This window comes from Schistocerca serialis, chromosome 10 (assembly GCF_023864345.2).
Source record: "Schistocerca serialis cubense isolate TAMUIC-IGC-003099 chromosome 10, iqSchSeri2.2, whole genome shotgun sequence".
NCBI classification, from domain to species: domain Eukaryota; kingdom Metazoa; phylum Arthropoda; class Insecta; order Orthoptera; family Acrididae; genus Schistocerca; species Schistocerca serialis.
Genome location: NC_064647.1, coordinates 88,033,113 through 88,052,547, shown reverse-complemented (window position 1 = coordinate 88,052,547; position 19,435 = coordinate 88,033,113). Strand labels below are relative to the sequence as shown.

General features: G+C 45.1%; 1 protein-coding gene across 1 annotated transcript in view; it reads right to left on the bottom strand.

Moving 5' to 3' along the window:
- LOC126424561 (cytochrome P450 4C1-like) overlaps nt 1-19,435 on the bottom strand; it is a 69,676-nt gene that overhangs the window by 42,612 nt on the left and 7,629 nt on the right. Inside the window, exons 2-3 of the mRNA XM_050087307.1 lie at nt 10,021-10,222; nt 2,189-2,425 (exon numbers count right to left, since the gene is read on the bottom strand). Coding sequence (XP_049943264.1) covers nt 2,189-2,425; nt 10,021-10,222 — 439 coding nt within the window. The remainder of the gene's footprint in view (nt 1-2,188; nt 2,426-10,020; nt 10,223-19,435) is intronic.

Here is a 19,435-nt window from a genome sequence, read left to right as displayed (position 1 = left end):
CAATCCTGTTACCTGCTCTGCCCAGTGGGTTTAGAGGGCGTATCAATCATTAGCTTCCATTATTTTTCCTTCCTCTTAGGATTTCGGCATAACGATACAAGTTGTAATGTGACGTGGACGCTGAAGAAGCAGACACAGTAGTAGACGGTGCCACTGTGGGAAAGCTAGTAGGTAAATTCACTACTGTTGTAAGTAGGCTGTTTAGGTTTTTATGTTGGTAACGTCACGTAGCGCTCTGTATGAAAATCACTGACTGTGCTGTATGCAATCTATGGCTGGTTTGCATTGTTGGAATATTCTGGTGTTGGGCAGTTGGATGCGAACAGCGCGTAGCGTTGCGCAGTTGGAGGTGAGCCGCCAGCAGTGGTGGATGTGAGGAGTGAGATGGCGGAGTTTTGAGAGCGGATGATCTGGACGTGTGTCCTCCAGGGAGAGTAAATTTGTAAGACTGGATGTCATGAAGTGATATATATCTGATGGGGAAATTAATCTAAATCCCTCAAATATCTCCTCTCATATGATTCTCCCTATTCATTACATTTTCAGCTACCTTAATTCTATTTAATCAAATAACATTAAAACAAACAGAAGTTAAAGGTATAAAATTAACAATTGAGCCTATCAAACGAATATCCTGAGAATCCTGTTATAATCGCTGGTTGGTCTTCTAATTCAAATTATTCTTTATTAGGTTCTCTTCGTTCTGTTGCTCAAACAATTTCGGAACTACACTCCTGGAAATGGAAAAAAGAACACATTGACACCGGTGTGTCAGACCCACCATACTTGCTCCGGACACTGCGAGAGGGCTGTGCAAGCAATGATCACACGCACGGCACAGCAGACACACCAGGAACCGCGGTGTTGGCCGTCCAATGGCGCTAGCTGCGCAGCATTTGTGCACCGCCGCCGTCAGTGATCGTCGAGGGGACACTAAATAGTGCACGGTACATCCAAACCGTCATCGAACCCATCGTTCTAGCATTCCTAGACCGGCAAGGGAACTTGCTGTTCCAACAGGACGATGCACGTCCGCATGTATCCCGTGCCACCCAACGTGCTCTAGAAGGTGTAAGTCAACTACCCTGGCCAGCAAGATCTCCGGATCTGTCCCCCATTGAGCATGTTTGGGACTGGATGAAGCGTCGTCTCACGCGGTCTGCACGTCCAGCACGAACGCTGGTCCAACTGAGGCGCCAGGTGGAAATGGCATGGCAAGCCGTTCCACAGGACTACATCCAGCATCTCTACGATCGTCTCCATGGGAGAATAGCAGCCTGCATTGCTGCGAAAGGTGGATATACACTGTACTAGTGCCGACATTGTGCATGCTCTGTTGCCTTTGTCTATGTGCCTGTGGTTCTGTCAGTGTGATCATGTGATGTATCTGACCCCAGGAATGTGTCAATAAAGTTTCCCCTTCCTGGGACAATGAATTCACGGTGTTCTTATTTCAATTTCCATTAGTGTAAATTCAAGATTAATCCACCATTATTATGAGCTCTAGGATTCATTATATATATATATATATATATATATATATATATATATATATATATATATATATATATAATGACTTTTGAACACTATTAAGGTAAATACATTGTTTGTTCTCTATCAAAATCTTTCATTTGCTAACTATGCCTATGAGTAGTTAGTGACTTCAGTAGTTAGAATCTCTTATTAAGCTGGCAGTATTGGCATTCGCCGTATCGCAGTAGTTCGAGTAACGAAGATTTTTGTGAGGTAAGTGATTCATGAAAGGTATAGGTTATTGTTAGTCAGGGCCATTCTTTTGTAGGGAGTTTTGAAAGTCAGACTGCGTTGCGCTAAAAAATATTGTGTGTCATTTTACTGTTGCTCACAAGGGAACCTCCTCATTGCACCCCCCTCAGATTTAGTTATAAGTTGGCACAGTGGATAGGCCTTGAAAAACTGAACACAACTTCTTCTTGTTTTCTCCATTGATCTGTGTTCAGTTTTTCAAGGCCTATCCAATGTGCCAACTTATAACTAAATCTGAAGGGGATGCGATGGGGAGGTTCCCTTGTCAGAATAAGTAAAGATAGAAATGTCTGAGTACGTTCAGTTCTGCTCAGCTGTTTGAAAATCAAATAATGTAAGAGGTTTACCAGCACAGTAATTCATTAATTGTTCCAAGGGGACGTTTCACTGTGATAGGGCTTACCTGCATGAGGGTCATGCCATCTGCCACCGTCGCAGAGACCTCGTGCTCCGCAACATCGTCCGGTATGAGCAGGTCGGGGTCGACACCGGTGGCGGCGCTGCAGATGCTCCGCAGCGCGGCGAAGAAGGCCGCGGCGTGCACGTCTGCGGGGGCGGCGCCGCCCGCGCTGTCTCTGGCCAGCCGCTCGCTCAGGAAGAGGCCGCCCTCGTGGAACGCCTCCAGGAAGTTCTCCAGCAGCTGCAACACGGCGCCCGTACAGAGCCGCTCCAGGGCCGGGCCGCCGCTCTCACAGCGTCCAGCCAGCGGGCTACCAGCAGCCCCCCCCCCCCCTCCCCCACCACCCGAACAGCTCACAGGTGTAAAGCTGGTGCAGCGCCGGCCCGGCAGTTTGCAATACTCCGCTCTTCTTTAACAACTTCTCTTATGTACTGACGACATTTTCATTACACCGTGTGATCAGAAGTATCTGTACACCCGCAGAAACATACGTTTTTCATATTAGGTGTATTGTGCTACCACCTGCTGCCATGTACTCCATATCAGCGACCTCAGTAGTCATTAGATATCGTGAGAGAGCAGAACTGGGCACTCCGCGGAACTCACGGACTTCGAACGTGGTCACATATTCGGTGTGACTTGTGTCGTACGTCTGATTCAAGAAACTCATCAGGGCAGTACAAGACCCACACCCAAAACAGATGGAATGAAGATGGTCTTGGAGAGACCACATGAACGGTACGGTAGTGCCATCTTCGCCAGGCCAGGAATTAGTCACTTCTGCATCACTGACTGACAGGCAAGACGTTGAGATATTAACCGTTCGAACTCAGCAATATAACGTTACCTCTGTGTACAAACCCCCAGAATCAGATTTTGTCTTCACTGAGCCTGGCAATTTCAGTTACCAACACTTTAATTTTGTATTGGGCGATTTCAACTGTCAGAGCACTACATGGGGCTATAAAGAAACTAACAGCAGCGGAGTGGGACTAGAGACCTGGGCTGAGGTACACGATCTACTGCTCATACATTACCCGAAACTGCAAAGCTCCTTTAATAGTGGCAGATGGAAGTAAGGGTACACGATAACATCTTTGTTAGCAAGAAACTCGCTGGCCAGTATGGAAAACTGATTGAGGAGCCAATTCCCCATACGCACCATCGGCCCATAATTTGCACGGTCAATGCAGTTGTTAAGCTTCAACAAGTTCCTTTCAAAAGAAGGTTCAATTTTTAAAAGGCCAATTGGAAGAAATTTAGAGAGCTCATTGATGTATAAAATAACAAAAATCCCCCCACAACCTGAGATGTACGACTCTTTTGGCAAACTCTTTCAGAAGGTGTCTAGGAAAACAATACCGCGAGGATGCAGAACACAGTATATTATGGGACTGTCTGCGGACGCAAAGCCACTACTGGAAAGATACCAGAAGCTCTTTGATAACGGCCCATTTGATGATGAGACACTTCTAGCAGGCGATGATGTCAGTCACAGCTGAGAACCGCAAAGCCAAATGGTGTGACCTCGTAGAGGACCTGGACATGAAAGTGAACAGTAGGCGGGCTTGGAAACTGTTAAAGAACCTTAACGGTGACGCCACAAAGTCAAATGATAAATTTACTAACGTCACGGTAGACCAAGTCGCCACTACACTCCTTATGAATGGCAAACCCCACGACAGAAAGTACCAGGAACCATCACCACGTGATCTGGCAAAGGAAAATCATCACCTCAAGGCACCATTTACAATGTCAGAACTTACTGCAGCCATTTCCAGCTTGAAGATTAACAGAACTCCTGGTATCGATGAACTTAGAGTCGAACAAATTAAAAACTTTGTCAGTAATACCCTACAGTGGCTGCTAGATTTGATAAACACATGTGTAGAAAGGCTCCATATCCAAAGATGTGGAGGAAAGCCCGAGTAGTTGCACTTCTTAAACCAGGAAAGGACTCTGATGATACAAAAAACTTACGATCTGTGTCTCTTTTATGTCACTGTATTAACATCTTGTAGCGCCTCACGCTAAGTCGCATAGAAAGCGTCTTGGAACAACAGATCATCCCACAGCAGGCAGGTTTCCGACCAGGCAAATCGCGCTGCGGTCAAGTCCTGAACCTGACCCAACATATCGAGGATGGGTTTGAGAGGAAAGAGATCACGGGAGTGGCATTCATAGACCTTTCAGCTGCATATGATACTGTAAACCATCGGAGGCTCCTTAGGGAAGTATACAATGTGATAAGAGATTACCATTTAACATCACTGATAGGTACTTTCCTGCGTAATAGGAGATTTTTCGTCTGTCTCCAGGGCAAGAAGAGCAGGTGGAGAAATCAGAGGAATGGCCTGCCTCAGGGAAGCGTCCTCGCCCCAGCTCTGTATAATAAATATACAAATGACCAACCAGTGCCAAACATCACGCGCCAATTTATGTATGCCGATGACACTGCAGTTGCAGCCCAAGGTAACAATTTTATGGATGTAGAGGAGAAACTAACCAGTACCTTGGAAGCTCTCTCCCGGTATTATGAGGCAAACCACCTAAGGCCGAACCCTTCCAAGACGCAGGTCTGTGCATTCTATTTAAAGAACAGGGAGGCAAATCGTGAATTAAATGTAATATGGAGAGGTGAACGTCTCGAGCATTGTAAAACGCCCAAATATCTTGGTGTCACGTTGGATCGCACACTGACCTATAAACATCATTGTAATGCCGCAAGGGAAAAAGTGTCAACTAGAAACAACATCATCAGGAAACTAACCAGCGGATCCTGGGTTGCAAACCCCAAAGTCCTGAGAACTTCAGCCCTTGCGCTCAGTGTGTCAGCCGCGGAATACGCAGCTCCAATATGGTCTGCATCAACACACGCGAGAAAAGTTGATGTCGCGGTGAATGAAATGGCACGGATTGTTGCCGGATGCTTGAGGCCAACCCCAGTGCACGAGATGTACATAATTATGGGGATCGCACCGCCCAACATACGACGTGACATCGCTGCCGAAGCCGAAAAAACCAAGCAAGAAAAGGACATGCGTCACCCTTTATATGGACATTAGCCTGCTGACCGACGGCTTTGTTCGAGGAAGAGTTTCCTGTCACGTACCCGAGCCCTGGAAGGGTCGGCTGCAAAGAATCGTTTGAAAAGGTGGGAAATCGACCTGAGAAACCCTCATAAAGATGTAAGAGAAGAACTGGCGCCTTGTGGAGACCTACCATGCACAGTCTGGAGAACCCTAGACCGTATGAGGGTAGAAGTGCCAAAGTGCAAGACAAACCTGCAGCAATGGGGTTTCCTAAAAGAGAATGAGAGCTCTCTCTGTCTGTATGGTTCTGTCCAGGATCCTCAACACCTGCTTATCTGTCCATATTTAGACCAGCCCTGCACAATGAATGACTTATAGGATGCAAATGACAAGGCCATATTGGCTGCTGATTTTTGGAAGTCTGAAGTCTAGTTCCGGACACGGAAAATAAGTAAGTAAGCAAGCATCCAGACCATCACACAGGAATTCCAAACTGCATCAGGATACACTACAAATACTATGACAATTAGGCGGGAGGTGAGAAAACTTGGATTTCATGGTCGAGCCGTTGCTCATAAGCCACTCATCTCGCCAGTAAATGACAAACGACGGCTCGCTTGGTGTAAGGAGCGTAAACATTGGACGACTGAACAGTGGAAAAACGTGGTGTGGAGTGACGAATCACGGTCCACAATGTGGCGATCCTATGACAGGGTGTGGGTATGGCAAATTCTCGGTGTACGTCATCTGCCAGCGTGAGTAGTGCCAACAGTAAAATTCGGAAACGGTGGTGTTATTGATGTGGTCGTGTTTTTCATGGAGGGGGCTTGCACCCCTTTTTGTTTTGCGTTGCACTATCGCAGCACAGGCCTGCATTGATGTTTTAAGCATCTCCTTGCTTCCCTGTCGACCGGGGTGGCCGAGCGATTCTAGGCGCTACAGTCTGGAACCGCGCGACCGCTACTGTCGCAGACTCGAATCCTGCCTCGGGCATGGATGTGTGTCATGTCCTTAGGTTAGTTAGGTTTAAGTAGTTCTAAGTTCTAGGGGACTGATGACCTTAGAAGTTAAGTCCCATAGTGCTCAGAGCCATTTCTCTTGCTTTCCAATGTTGAAGAGCAATTCGGTGATGGTGACTGCATCTTTCAACACGATCGAGCACCTGTTCATAGTGCACGGCCAGTTGCGGCGTGGTTACCGACAATAACATCCTTGTAATTGACTGACCTGCACAGAGTGCTGACCTGAATACTACAGACATTTCGGAACGCCGACATCGTGCCAGGTATCACTGATCGACATCGATTCCTCTCCTCACTGCAGCACTCCATGAAGAATGGGCTGCCATTCCTCAAGAAACCTTGCAGCACCTGACTGAACGTATGCCTGCGAGAGTGGAAGCTCTCATCAAGAGCAACGTTGGGCTACTCTATACTGAATTCCAGCATTACCGATGGAGCGCGCCACGAACTGTTAAGTCATTTTCAGCCAGGTGTCCGGAAACTTTTGATCACATAGTGTAGTACAACGACTAGAATATAGCTTTCTAGTTAGCAGTCTTATGTGAATCACGTACTGTTCGTTAGATACATTGTATCACGTCAGCACTGTCTATCACGAGAAAAGTGCCAACTGCTGCCGGGGGAAAATTTTGAAAACCAAGTGGACTAAACCGCTTAGCTTCGCTGGATACGTGCTACACGATGCATTTTGTTTTCTTGAGAACTACAATTTTCATCGTTACATCGTTCAAAACGATTTGATCAGTAAACATGAAAATCATTTTACAATGTTTTACAAAAAGGTATTTCTTTAGAAAACAATGTGTCGAAATTAATACACTGGAAGAAAGCGCTGATTGGCGCTGGGGACAACTGTCTATTGACAAATATTTTTTTTGACAACTACAGCATATAAATTCCTAGCATCAGTAAAAGTCATAAATATCACGTTTATAAGAATTTACAACCTCTAGAAATATCGGCTGAGGCATGTTGCGTTCATCTGTTAGGCACCTGTGGCGCCCCAGAGTCGCTGTAACCGCTAATGGGAGTAAATGCACGTCTGTACAGTAAATTCAATCAATTTTAAAGGCGCAATCGTGGAACCTCTATACATCAATTCCATCAATAATATTCGGCAACCATCCCAGGTTTCCTACGTAACTGAAACACATTAACCCTCTGCATATAATTTTTAATTTTTTAGTTTTACAATTGCCTTACGTACAATCACAGCTTATAGTTGTGATATAATTGTACCTATTTCTGTAAGAGTTTTCTTTGACTAGTGGAAAAAAAGAAAATGGTGACATGTAACATAAGTAAGAAGGTAACAGTTATGTGAGGTAGCACAATTACCATTGTACCATTAAATATTGCACTGGTTTTCATGTGATTGCTTTTTAGATGGCGTGTGCCGCTACTTTCAGTTACTATCAAGTTTTTCATTGGCAAATAGTGTTATTTACTTTTTTGTTGCTTCAGGTGCATCTTGATCGTATTCACAACGCGCGTATTAGGTTGAAATATCCAAGATAACGTTTCTTCAGAGACAGCTAAAGAGGGGTAAAAACCCCTCAGGCCTCGCTGTCAGTCGAAAATTTGATGACATTTGTAACTGTTTCTTATAGCGTCCCCAGTGCCATATTACGAAAAGACAATATTTATAAAGAAGACATTCATAATTTGTAAGAGATTTTTTTTTTCATGTAGCCGTAAAATAATAATTTCTCTGTATAGGTTTAGATTGCAAAGAAATAATTTATGACAGAATGATCTAAAGAGACGACAAGATACGCTCTTTTGTTAATTTTTTAGTCGAACTTACTTCTTCGCTTGTCTTGAATGTGTCTAGAGGGACATCTTGCGTGTGCTGACGAATGTAAGCATATTTGTATGAGTTAAGCATATAATATACTGATTTAAATTTATTGTGTACTTTTAATTTGTAAGAGGTGATCCCGATTTCATGTCCGCCTTCCTTGAATTAACCTGCATTCAAGTAATTTACAGCTCAACAATCGCAGCGGCCGATGCAGCCAACGACGCCATTACGTGGCGATATTAACTTATGAAAAGTTAGCGGAAGCGGAAAACTCGCCCGCTATTAGCATAATATTAATTTTTCTCCACAGCCGCACGAAGTTGCAGAAATACTTAGCTTTAAGATTCTTATTTTCAGTAGCATAGCCGAGACCCAGAGCCAGGACTCTGACTACAATACAATGGTTAACGGAGGTAAGAAAATACTCTCGCGCGTGTGTGGGCCGCAATTGTAATTAATAACTAAAGATCTTTTGCTTTAACGTCAACTGACTAGCCGAGGAAATTTATATGAAAAGTTTATTGCATTGCTCAACTTAAATATCATTTTTATGAAGGCCCACCACGTAAGTCGGCAACAATAAAAAAAAATAATAATAACAATAATAATATATACATTAAATTACGACGACCGACGGACGCGAGATTCTGTATGCTTTATATTACTCTGTTTTAGTTCCTCACAAATGTGTTTCTGCTACTGATTTTTATTTCAGTGCCAATTTGCATTTAGAATACGCGTGTAAACATTCATATCCACAACATGGGCACCTTAGAATTTTACAAAATGTTACAGTTTCTGCTAACTAAAATTGTAATACGCCAACTGCAAGTTGTTAATCACTTTATTATTGGTTCCAAAATATTTTGTCTATAATATATCGTTAGCTGCAAGGTATCTGGCATTCTTACTTTTTAAACACATGGGCTGCAGCACAACCAAATAAATGTAATGTCGAGCAGTATGTTGTTCCTAGCTAAGCACTCGTGGGACTGTTTACATTGTTTATTTTTGCTGTCAGTGGTTTCGATGTCCAAAGATACATGCGAGTAAGTTGCGCCTAATTCGTGACGTATGAAAATGGCGAGTTACGTTGCAATCTCTGGAACTGTAATCAATGTGGTGTCTTTTTCTCTTGAATGTAACGTTACTCGCTCCCTACTGGATCGATATGATTTATGGGCAGCTGTAATATAGTAATTTCTTGAAATTCAATGTATGTAGAACAGTGAATTGTACCATGTTCGAATGGGGCAGAGATTAAATGCTCATATGCACTGAGTTCATTCATATAAGATAGCACCCTCATTTTATATTTAAGCAAATGGGAAATAGTTTATTAACAACATTTATACTGAAGATTTACCAAGGCGTATCCTTCTTTTCTCTAAGTAAGTGAAGCATAATATAAAACTCGCTGTGCAGCAGTTACTTTTAAACATTACAACTCGACCTCGGACAGTTTCCTCTTATTGCACATCGCTTTTGACACCAATAATTAATTCTTAGTGTCTTATAATAACTTTTGCGTTTCTCTCCCGTCATACCGCCAACTAGTTTAACGAACGCCATTACTTGCCTCTTTCCATTCAACAGTCTTTCGACTGTCTTCCTCTGATTTCACATTTTTTGCTTTTTTTCTGGGTATTGGCCTCATATTAGAAACTATACAGGTACAGTGTTTTATATATAAGGTTACGCATATTACGTAACACAGATAGTATAAATAAAAAAGAGAAAAAAATAACCAAAGAAAATACCGTCACACATTGGCAACAATTTTGCAGCTTTCCCTAGTATTGACACCATGACCCGCCTCTGCCCCCGAGATACTGATCACAAAAAACCTACAGATTGTCCAGGATGAAATTAAAGTGCCCTTATCTGCGACCATAGCATGATGATGATGATGCCTTATTTTCCACCAGTGTATTTTAGCGAAGCTTTGTACGTCTTGAGAGGTTGGTTTTGACTCACCTCAGAGTGGAACGTGGGGTTGATGAGTTTGCGGTGCGTCTTCCACCGGCTACCGTTGAGGGTGAGTAATCCGTCGCCGACGATGGTCCGCATGACGTTCGTGGTGAGGGGATCTCGTTCTACCATCTTGGACGTCACCAGGACGTGTTGCACGTCGTCTGGGTGAGCGACCATTATCACCAGTTTCGGGCCCACGTAGAACCTGCCACCACGACCACAGCACCCAGACTTTTTTATATGCTGTCATGGCGGGAAAATAGCTGTGTATGTACACTCGAGTTTGCAGAAACTGCGACACTCACTAGAACAAAACGTTACAGAAAAGATTAAGCACACAAGAAGAAACTTAACTGTAGTACTCTAGACACATTCAATACTCTGTCCACACAGCTCTTGAAAGGCCCGGCTGTACCGACCGACCATCCTGCTTACCAAGAGGGCTGAGCAGAGCCGTACCATCAGCTACCCGAGTGCCGGCCAGGCGCGATGGAGCTTAACTTCGCTGATCTGACGGGAACCAGTGTTAGCGCAATGGCAAGGGCGTTGGCAGACACATCCTATACACCTAGATAAACATTTGAACATTTTTTTTTCTTTTTTGAAATCGCCCAGCGCTTTGGGCAAAAACTTGTCAGTGCGCGTTGACCACCGTATTTGATGGTATAGCTAACCAGTGACTAACATATTTAATGAAAAGCGAACACAAACTTGTACTTAGTAATTAAACTCATGTACGTAGGGGAGATCCTTGTGATCCACAAGGCTCAATGTAGGCTCCACTATTGTTTCGATCCACCAACTAATAGACAGCAATCATAATCAGTTCTTTTCATAACTGACACTCGTACTGTAATCAACCCAAACATACAGCAACAGCAAAAATGCTAAATAACGTACTTAAAGGTACTATTGCTTTTCTGCAAACGCTCTCATAATCAATTTCAAAATGACACAAGATATTCAGTTCTGCACATTTTGAGATACTACACTAACGATAAATTTAGCACATGATCACGGAATAAAAAGTACGATGGAAGCTTAAAATTTTTTAGGTGTCTGTAGGTGAGAATTTTAACTGGGAAAAACACATTTCTGAACTCCTAAAACAATTCAGTTCAGCGATATTCGCGCTTCGAATAATTGCAGAACTGTAGGAGAGACAAATGAGTAGCTTACAGTAAGTTTTTAGTAAGTGGTTGGTTCAAATGGCTCTGAGCACTATGGGACTTAACTTCTGAGGTCATCAGTCGCCTAGAACTTAGAACTACTTAAACCTAACTAACCTGAGGACATCACACACACCCATGCCCGAGGCAGGGTTCGAACCTGCGACCGTAGTGGTGGCGCGGTTCCAGACTGTAGCGCCTAGAACCGCTCGGCCACACAGGCCGGCTTTCGTAAGTGGAATCATGTGTAGTAATACAGTGTGTGTCAGAAAGAATATACGTATTTCGAATGCAAATATTTGTTAAACTTTAAGATATACGAATATGAAATTTTACAAACATATTTACGAACCTCTCAAGTGCAGATTACAGATGTTCAATATGTCTTCGATCAGCGACCTGAACAATATCACATTGATACTCAAATTCCTCCCATACTCGGGCAAGTATGTCCTTCGTCACTGATGTTATGGCAGTACGGATCAGGTTCTTCAACACTTCCATGTTTTGTAGGAGTTGTGGTACATAAACGTTGCCTTTAACGAAACCCCGCAGGAAGAAGTAAGACGGTGTCAAATCCGGTGACCGTGAAGCCGAGCTGAGACATGCTAAGTCGCCAGTTCCTTGACGACCAATCCGACGGTTCGGTAGAGTTTCATTCACGTACTTAGCGACTCCAGTGAGGTGTGCCTCGTCTTGTCGATAAATGAAGTTGTCTTCGTGCAGCCTCCGAAACAACCAGTTTTGTAACAGAGTGAGATACTGCTGGTCGCTAACCGTGTTTCCATCAAAGAAGAATGGGCCATAAACAGATGATCAAAAAAATGGTTCAAATGGCTCTGAGCATTATGGGACTTAACTGCTATGGTCATCAGTCCCCTAGAACTTAGAACTACTAAACCTAACTAAGGACAACACACACATCCATGCCCGAGGCAGGATTCGAACCTGCGACCGTAGTGATCGCGCGGTTCCAGACTGTAGCGCCTAGAACCGCTCGGCCAGTCCGGCCGGCAAAGAGATGATCGGAATATCGCACAAAGCACATTGACTATGGACGAATCCCGTACCTGTTCAATGACTGCATGTGGTTTCTGTAGGTCTCAAATTCGATATTGTGTTTGTTTACCTGACCACTAACACGGAAAGTCGCTTCATCACTGAACACTATGCGTTGTGCGAAAGTGTTATCATTGTCAATAGTATCACGAATCTCATTGCAAATACTGAAGATTTACGAAGGTGTATCCTTCTTTTCTCTAAGTAAGTGTAGCATAACATAAAACTCGCTGTGCAGCAGATACTTTTAAACATTACAACTCGACCTCGGGCAACCTAAACTTTGCAGAGCTTGTAAGAGCTGTAACTCGTACTGCTTCATAACCAACCGACGTCTCAAAACACGCCGAATTGTTGCCGTAGGCAGTTGTAACTCCCGACTGGGATGACGAGTTGATTTTGAAGGACTACGTTGGAAAGCAGTTTGAATGCGTGCAAGTATTTTCTTCAGGAACACTACGGCAGCCAGGACTCTTTCCTTTACATACACATCCTGTGTCTAGAAACTGTCGATACCATCTGGGAATGTTCCACTCATTCGGAGGATCAATTTGGTGCCTCAGCCTGAAACGTCTTTGCACTGTAATCACGGAACTGTAATTCGCAAACTCGACAACACAAAATGATTTCTGCTGCGGAGTAGCCATTTTAAACATACGACGGTTACCAAGCAAAACAGAAGACAGCTGAAATGTAGTGGATATTAATATAAACTAGACTATGTGATCTTTTCTCCAATAGCCGAGCCGAGACGTAGCGATCGACAGTTTGGAAAAAATAATACTTTGTAATACGTATATCCTTTTTGAAACACCATGTATTATGCATTAAGAAATATAGTTTTCAGCTCTCAAAAGCGTCCAGTATATGTGGTGCTGATCCATGAGCATATTGAGACATCTTCTTGAGTAACGTTTCACAGTAAATTTAATCCGTCATGAAACTTGTTGTAAACAAACCACTATTGTCTAAAAGGAACAATTATGTCCATAATTACAGCTCCGTCAATTCGACGGGTGGATTCGATACAAGACCGGAAATTCCCGACCAAATTCCGGAAGCGGCGAGCTAATGCAGGCAGCTGTACAGACGGATAGAGTCTGTGAAGGATACGGTGTCCAACGCGCAGTGACAAGTTTTTGCCCAAAGCGATGGGCGAGTTAAAAAAAAAAAAAGGTTCAAATGTGTGTGAAATCTTATGGGACATAACTGCTAAGGTCATCAGTCCCTAAGTTTACATACTACTTAACCTAAATTATCCTAAGGACAAACACACACACCCATGCCCGAGGGAGGACTTGAACCTCCGCCGGGACCATCCGCACAGTCCATGACTGCAGCGCCTCAGACCGCTCGGCTAAACCCGCGCGGCTGGGTGAGTTCATTCGTTTGTTTGGAAGGGGGCTATGTGCTGTTGATGTGTATGAAACTGATCTGATGTGGCACAATCATTTGCGATTGCGCGCGCGCTGACAATGAAGCCAAAATGAAATATGGTGTTTTGCCATACAGTTATTATGCAAAACTTCATTATCTACCATGTTATTCGACTAACTACGGACTTTTTAGATGAAAGAATGCAATTTTTAAGGGCCGTCGATAGCTGGTTAAATAAGAAATGGTGTAAGTTTTGCATCTGGTGGCCAAAACTGGAACTAATTTTCTTGTATCATTAACCGGTTGTGCATTAATGCATTAGCAACATACCTACCAAGTTTCGCTGCCGCATGGTAATTGTGGCCGACACCAGACCTCCGTGAGTATCTGTACTTTAGTTATAACTACCCAGTACGTATGGATGTGTAAATCTATGCACACTGTTCTATACCGCTAGAGGGGTAACTGGAAATGAAATGGAAATGATCGTTTGGCGTCATTGGCTGGGAGGCCCATTACGGTGTAGGTCCCCCGCCTTGGTGCAGGTCTTATTACATTCAACGCCACATTGGGCGACCTGCGCGCCGGATGGGAATGAAGTGATGAAGACAACACCCAGTCCCTCAGTGGACAAAATCCCCGACCCAGCTGGGAATCGAACCCGGACCCGTAGGACGGCAATCCGTCACGCACACCACTCAGCTATCGGGGCAGACGAGGGGTAACTGATTCTTAGGCATATGGTACGACAGCCGCAGTGCTCTTCCGTGAAAAGCAACTTGCCCCCATCATCAGAGCCGCTCGGTTTTCATTTTCAGACAGACTATACCCTCACAGCATTTCCTATCCAGTTGTCTTGTGTGAATAGACAAAGTAACTTCACTGAGTTCATGTTTATACAGAGGAGTTTATCTCACGTTATTAAGTCAGTACCTATTTGCAGTTGTTGATGAGATTTCATGTAAAATACGTTCCTATAAACATACCTGAGAAGTGTGTATATTTTAAGTGTCATGTTGGTTGTTGGTGGGAAAAGAACTGGATTGGTAAATGTGGTACCTGCCATCAACGTATCATTGACAATATATCCTGAAGCAGTCTAATTTGACGAATTAATGATTGACCAAAAGATACTACACTTCTCTCACCATTAATTGTGTTACTGGTAGACTGAAGAAATCTCTCCCACTCGACATGTGGTATCACCCATCGATACTACCCAGGACCATAGTCCAACGGAACTGCAAATTCCTGCTAGATCCGGATAGCAGTCGTGTGGGACCCGGCAGATCCAATGGCGCGTGCCCGCTGAGCCACTCGTCCAGTGACTCCGTACCACGAGCGCCCTCTGCCACCGCAATACGGGACGACCAGTGGCAGCCACCACCCACTACCATGTGGAGCCTCTTTGCTACATCACCGTCGTTTGTGCTTGTTATAGCGAGCCTCCCCTTTGTTGACAATGCTGTTATTGGACTCTTCATATGCTTGGAAAAATACAAGTTCAGTTAATCTTCTTTTTACTGTGTTGTCTTGCTCTCTAATCATTTCTGCTCTCCATATTTCCTACGACGAAAGTTGATACACTATTCTGCATCCCATCTCTCCTTACCATTGCGTATGAAGCTGTATGCATGGAATGTGGTCAAATTGTGTTGCTGCTCTTACCTTCCCGTCGCTCCCAGCCTTGCGACGGACCGTCCCTGGGGTTGGCGCCTTTGCAACTCGTTTCAGTTGCTGCACCTGCCACAACAGGCATCATACACTCTGCCCAGACAGGCAAAGTATCAAAATAACGATTCGGTCTTTTACAGGTTGTGTGGTGGACGAAGGTGCTAGGAGCGAGGTACCATTGTACATTTGCTTCGACATTTTATGTCTCTACTGCACAGACCAAGAGTTTTATGATGGCTCCCAAAGCCAAGGTCATCGGCGGTACTTTTGGGGCAGCCACTACAAATTGTATAAAGCGTGGGTAGTGACCAGGATGTAGCTATGTCTGTTGGCCGGAAAATAATTAATGACAAGAATTGCGCCGGCTAGAACGAAATATCTTTATTTCTGACGAAACGTGCACCAGCAATAAAAGTCCAAGTAATATCCAAGAGTAGTCCGTGTACTGAGCCTAGTCGAATGCAATAGCAAGTATCACACTGCAATGGCTCCGCTATAAACTCCACGAAAGGCTAGCAATAGACAATAGACTGTCCGTCTCGGGGCCAGCGCTCCTCCTTATATGCGAAAGGCAGAGGGCGCTGCGGACCCGAGCTCAGCCATGGCGCGACCTCTTCCGTCGGCGGTAACGCCCTGAGACGCCGACGGCCGCGACAGGAACTGTGGCCAGCGATGTCACGGTCAGGGCGCGCGTACGCGAGTTGGTTGGTTGATTGGGTCCGTGGGTACAACAAAGAGAACTGCTGAGTTACCACGAGAGTAGATTTCATCTATGTGAATAGCGTGATCCTGCCATAGGCTTTGTGTTTTAAGCTTCTGTGCCTGCCCGAATGGCTCAACCCTCACTGTATTCGGCTTCCGCACACTCTGTGCCATTGACATCGGTTACGGAGCCAGTGGAAGTTGAAGCCCTCTCACGGTCGTCGCTATCTTGGCGTCTTGACAGCTATCGTCCTCTGGGGATCGGCCCCTCTTCCCACCAATTGTTCCACGTCGCTCTTCAGGTCCCTCTGCAGTCATCGAGATGGCTCTGCTCCATCTGTGGACACGTTTGTGCCCTCTGACCACCTTTTCAGTCGGTTTTCCCATGCGGTGTCAGGGCGAACACCCAGGTGCAGGCGGAGGCTCAACACTGGTCTCTGTTTCGGCTCCCATCTCCTCATTTCCACCAGCATCCTCCCTTCCCCCTATCGTCGTTCAGTCATCTACACTACACAATGACGAAGATGAGGTTTTCGAGGGAGGGATGTGGTATCAGATATCGATACCACCCTACGGGCATCATAAAGTTGGCAACAGCACTGCAAGTTTCCATTAGACACTGATAGCGGGTGCACGGCATGTGGCCGACCCAAGGGGAGGCCACGACGTTTGGAATGCGGATTTACTGTAAACTTCGTACACTCGTAGTACTCCATGAGGACAACAAAGTGTGTAAGCAGTAGCACGAACTTCTCAAGCGTTACTGAGGAAATCGGAAGATAATTTCGGTCGTCTAATATACACTCCTGGAAATGGAAAAAAGAACACATTGTCACCGGTGTGTCAGACCCACCATACTTGCTCCGGACACTGCGAGAGGGCTGTACAAGCAATGATCACACGCACGGCACAGCGGACACACCAGGAACCGCGGTGTTGGCCGTCGAATGGCGCTAGCTGCGCAGCATTTGTGCACCGACGCCATCAGTGTCAGCCAGTTTGCCGTGGCATACGGAGCTCCATCGCAGTCTTTAACACTGCTAGCATGCCGCGACAGCGTGGACGTGAACCGTATGTGCAGTTGACGGACTTTGAGCGAGGGCGTATAGTGGGCATGCGGGAGGCCGGGTGGACGTACCGCCGAATTGCTCAACACATGGGGCGTGAGGTCTCCACAGGACATCGATGTTGTCGCCAGTGGTCGGCGGAAGGTGCACGTGCCCGTAGACCTGGGACCGGACCGCAGCGACGCACGGATGCACGCAAAGACCGTAGGATCCTACGCAGTGCCGTAGGGGACCGCACCGCCACTTCCCAGCAAATTAGGGACACTGTTGCTCCTGGGGTATCGGCGAGGACCATTCGCAACCGTCTCCATGAAGCTGGGCTACGGTCCCGCACACCGTTAGGCCGTCTTCCGCTCACGCCCCAACATCGTGCAGCCCGCCTCCAGTGGTGTCGCGACAGGCGTGAATGGAGGGACGAATGGAGACGTGTCGTCTTCAGCGATGAGAGTCGCTTCTGCCTTGGTGCCAATGATGGTCGTATGCGTGTTTGGCGCCGTGCAGGTGAGCGCCACAATCAGGACTGCATACGACCGAGGCACACAGGGCAACACCCGGCATCATGGTGTGGGGAGCGATCTCCTACACTGGCCGTACACCACTGGTGATCGTCGAGGGGACACTGAATAGTGCACGGTACATCCAAACCGTCATCGAACCCATCGTTCTACCATTCCTAGACCGGCAAGGGAACTTGCTGTTCCAACAGGACAATGCACGTCCGCATGTATCCCGTGCCACCCAACGTGCTCTAGAAGGTGTAAGTCAACTACCCTGGCCAGCAAGATCTCCGGATCTGTCCCCCATTGAGCATGTTTGGGACTGGATGAAGCGTCGTCTCACGCGGTCTGCACGTCCAGCACGAACGCTGGTCCAACTGAGGCGCCAGGTGGAAATGGCATGGCAAGCCGTTCCACAGGACTACATCCAGCATCTCTACGATCGTCTCCATGGGAGAATAGCAGCCTGCATTGCTGCGAAAGGTGGATATACACTGTACTAGTGCCGACATTGTGCATGCTCTGTTGCCTGTGTCTATGTGCCTGTGGTTCTGTCAGTGTGATCATGTGATGTATCTGACCCCAGGAATGTGTCAATAAAGTTTCCCCTTCCTGGGACAATGAATTCACGGTGTTCTTATTTCAATTTCCAGGAGTGTATATCCGTGCGTGACCATTTTTATCATTAAGTCGGCACGGTAGCTCAGCGTGTTCGATCAGAGCGTCAGCAACATTTTATAATAATAAAACTGAGCAAACGCATCAACGAACAAACTGAATGGGTTTCATCGGACTTCCGCCCTGAACAAATTCAACGAAAAAGAGAGAACAAAATGTTTTCTAAAAAACTTATTAAATTTACAATGTTATTTGGCAGTCTACTAATTTTTTATTATCACAAATAATATAATATTCATAACAATCGACTAGTAAACGACCAAACGCATAAAGTGATACTGAAAATGTATGCTTGTCCGTGTCTTCAAAACTGTTCGTATTTAATCGAAAGAGAACGAGAAATTGCTTCTCGGAAGACGCTATTACAATACACTCGATACTGCATAACCAATTATCAGCGCCGATTTTTAAGGAAATACTGCGTTATGCATGGTTTGCTTCCAAATTATCGTCTGAAAGAGAGGTTTTTGAAAATGTTAACGAGGTTTGTTTTTCCACGGAAAACGTCAAAAGAGCTTGCGTATGCGGAAACATAACATTTATTCTATGCAGCTGGTGCTGTTTAACTTTAGGTTTTTCGTGTTTTTACGAAAAATACCATCCTGTAACTTGTAATGTCGAAAGCGAAGATTAATTGAACATCTTTCGAAAGCCGTCTGTGCCGGTCAAAACTTGGAGGTAACAAGTCGTTTCGGGCTCCTTCCAGGTATAAGGGATTTCTCTAATCACGGACAAGCATACATTTTCAGTATCACTTTATGCGTTTGGTCGTTTACTTGTCGATAGTTATGAATAATAAAAATTAGTAGACTGCCAAATAACATTGTAAATTTAATAAAAGTTCATCCGATTACACGTATTTTCCCCATTATATCAATTGTAATATAAATAGTAAAAAAAAAAAAACGACTCTGTTGAAAATAAAAAAAAACTGACGACGGAACTCGATCCAGCCGCTTGGACGCCAACCACTTTTTTTTAAGAAAAAGAAAAAACATTTTGTTCCATATAGTTTGCTGAATTTGTTCAGGGCGGACGTTGGATAACACCCGTTCCCTCGGTTTTTTAATTACAAAGTGTAGATAACGCTCTGATCGAACACGCTGAGCTACCGTGCCGGCATCACTCGGCTGCAGCCGTTTCATGGTAAAAGTGGCCACGCACAGATATATACAAGGTGTTACAAAAAGGTACG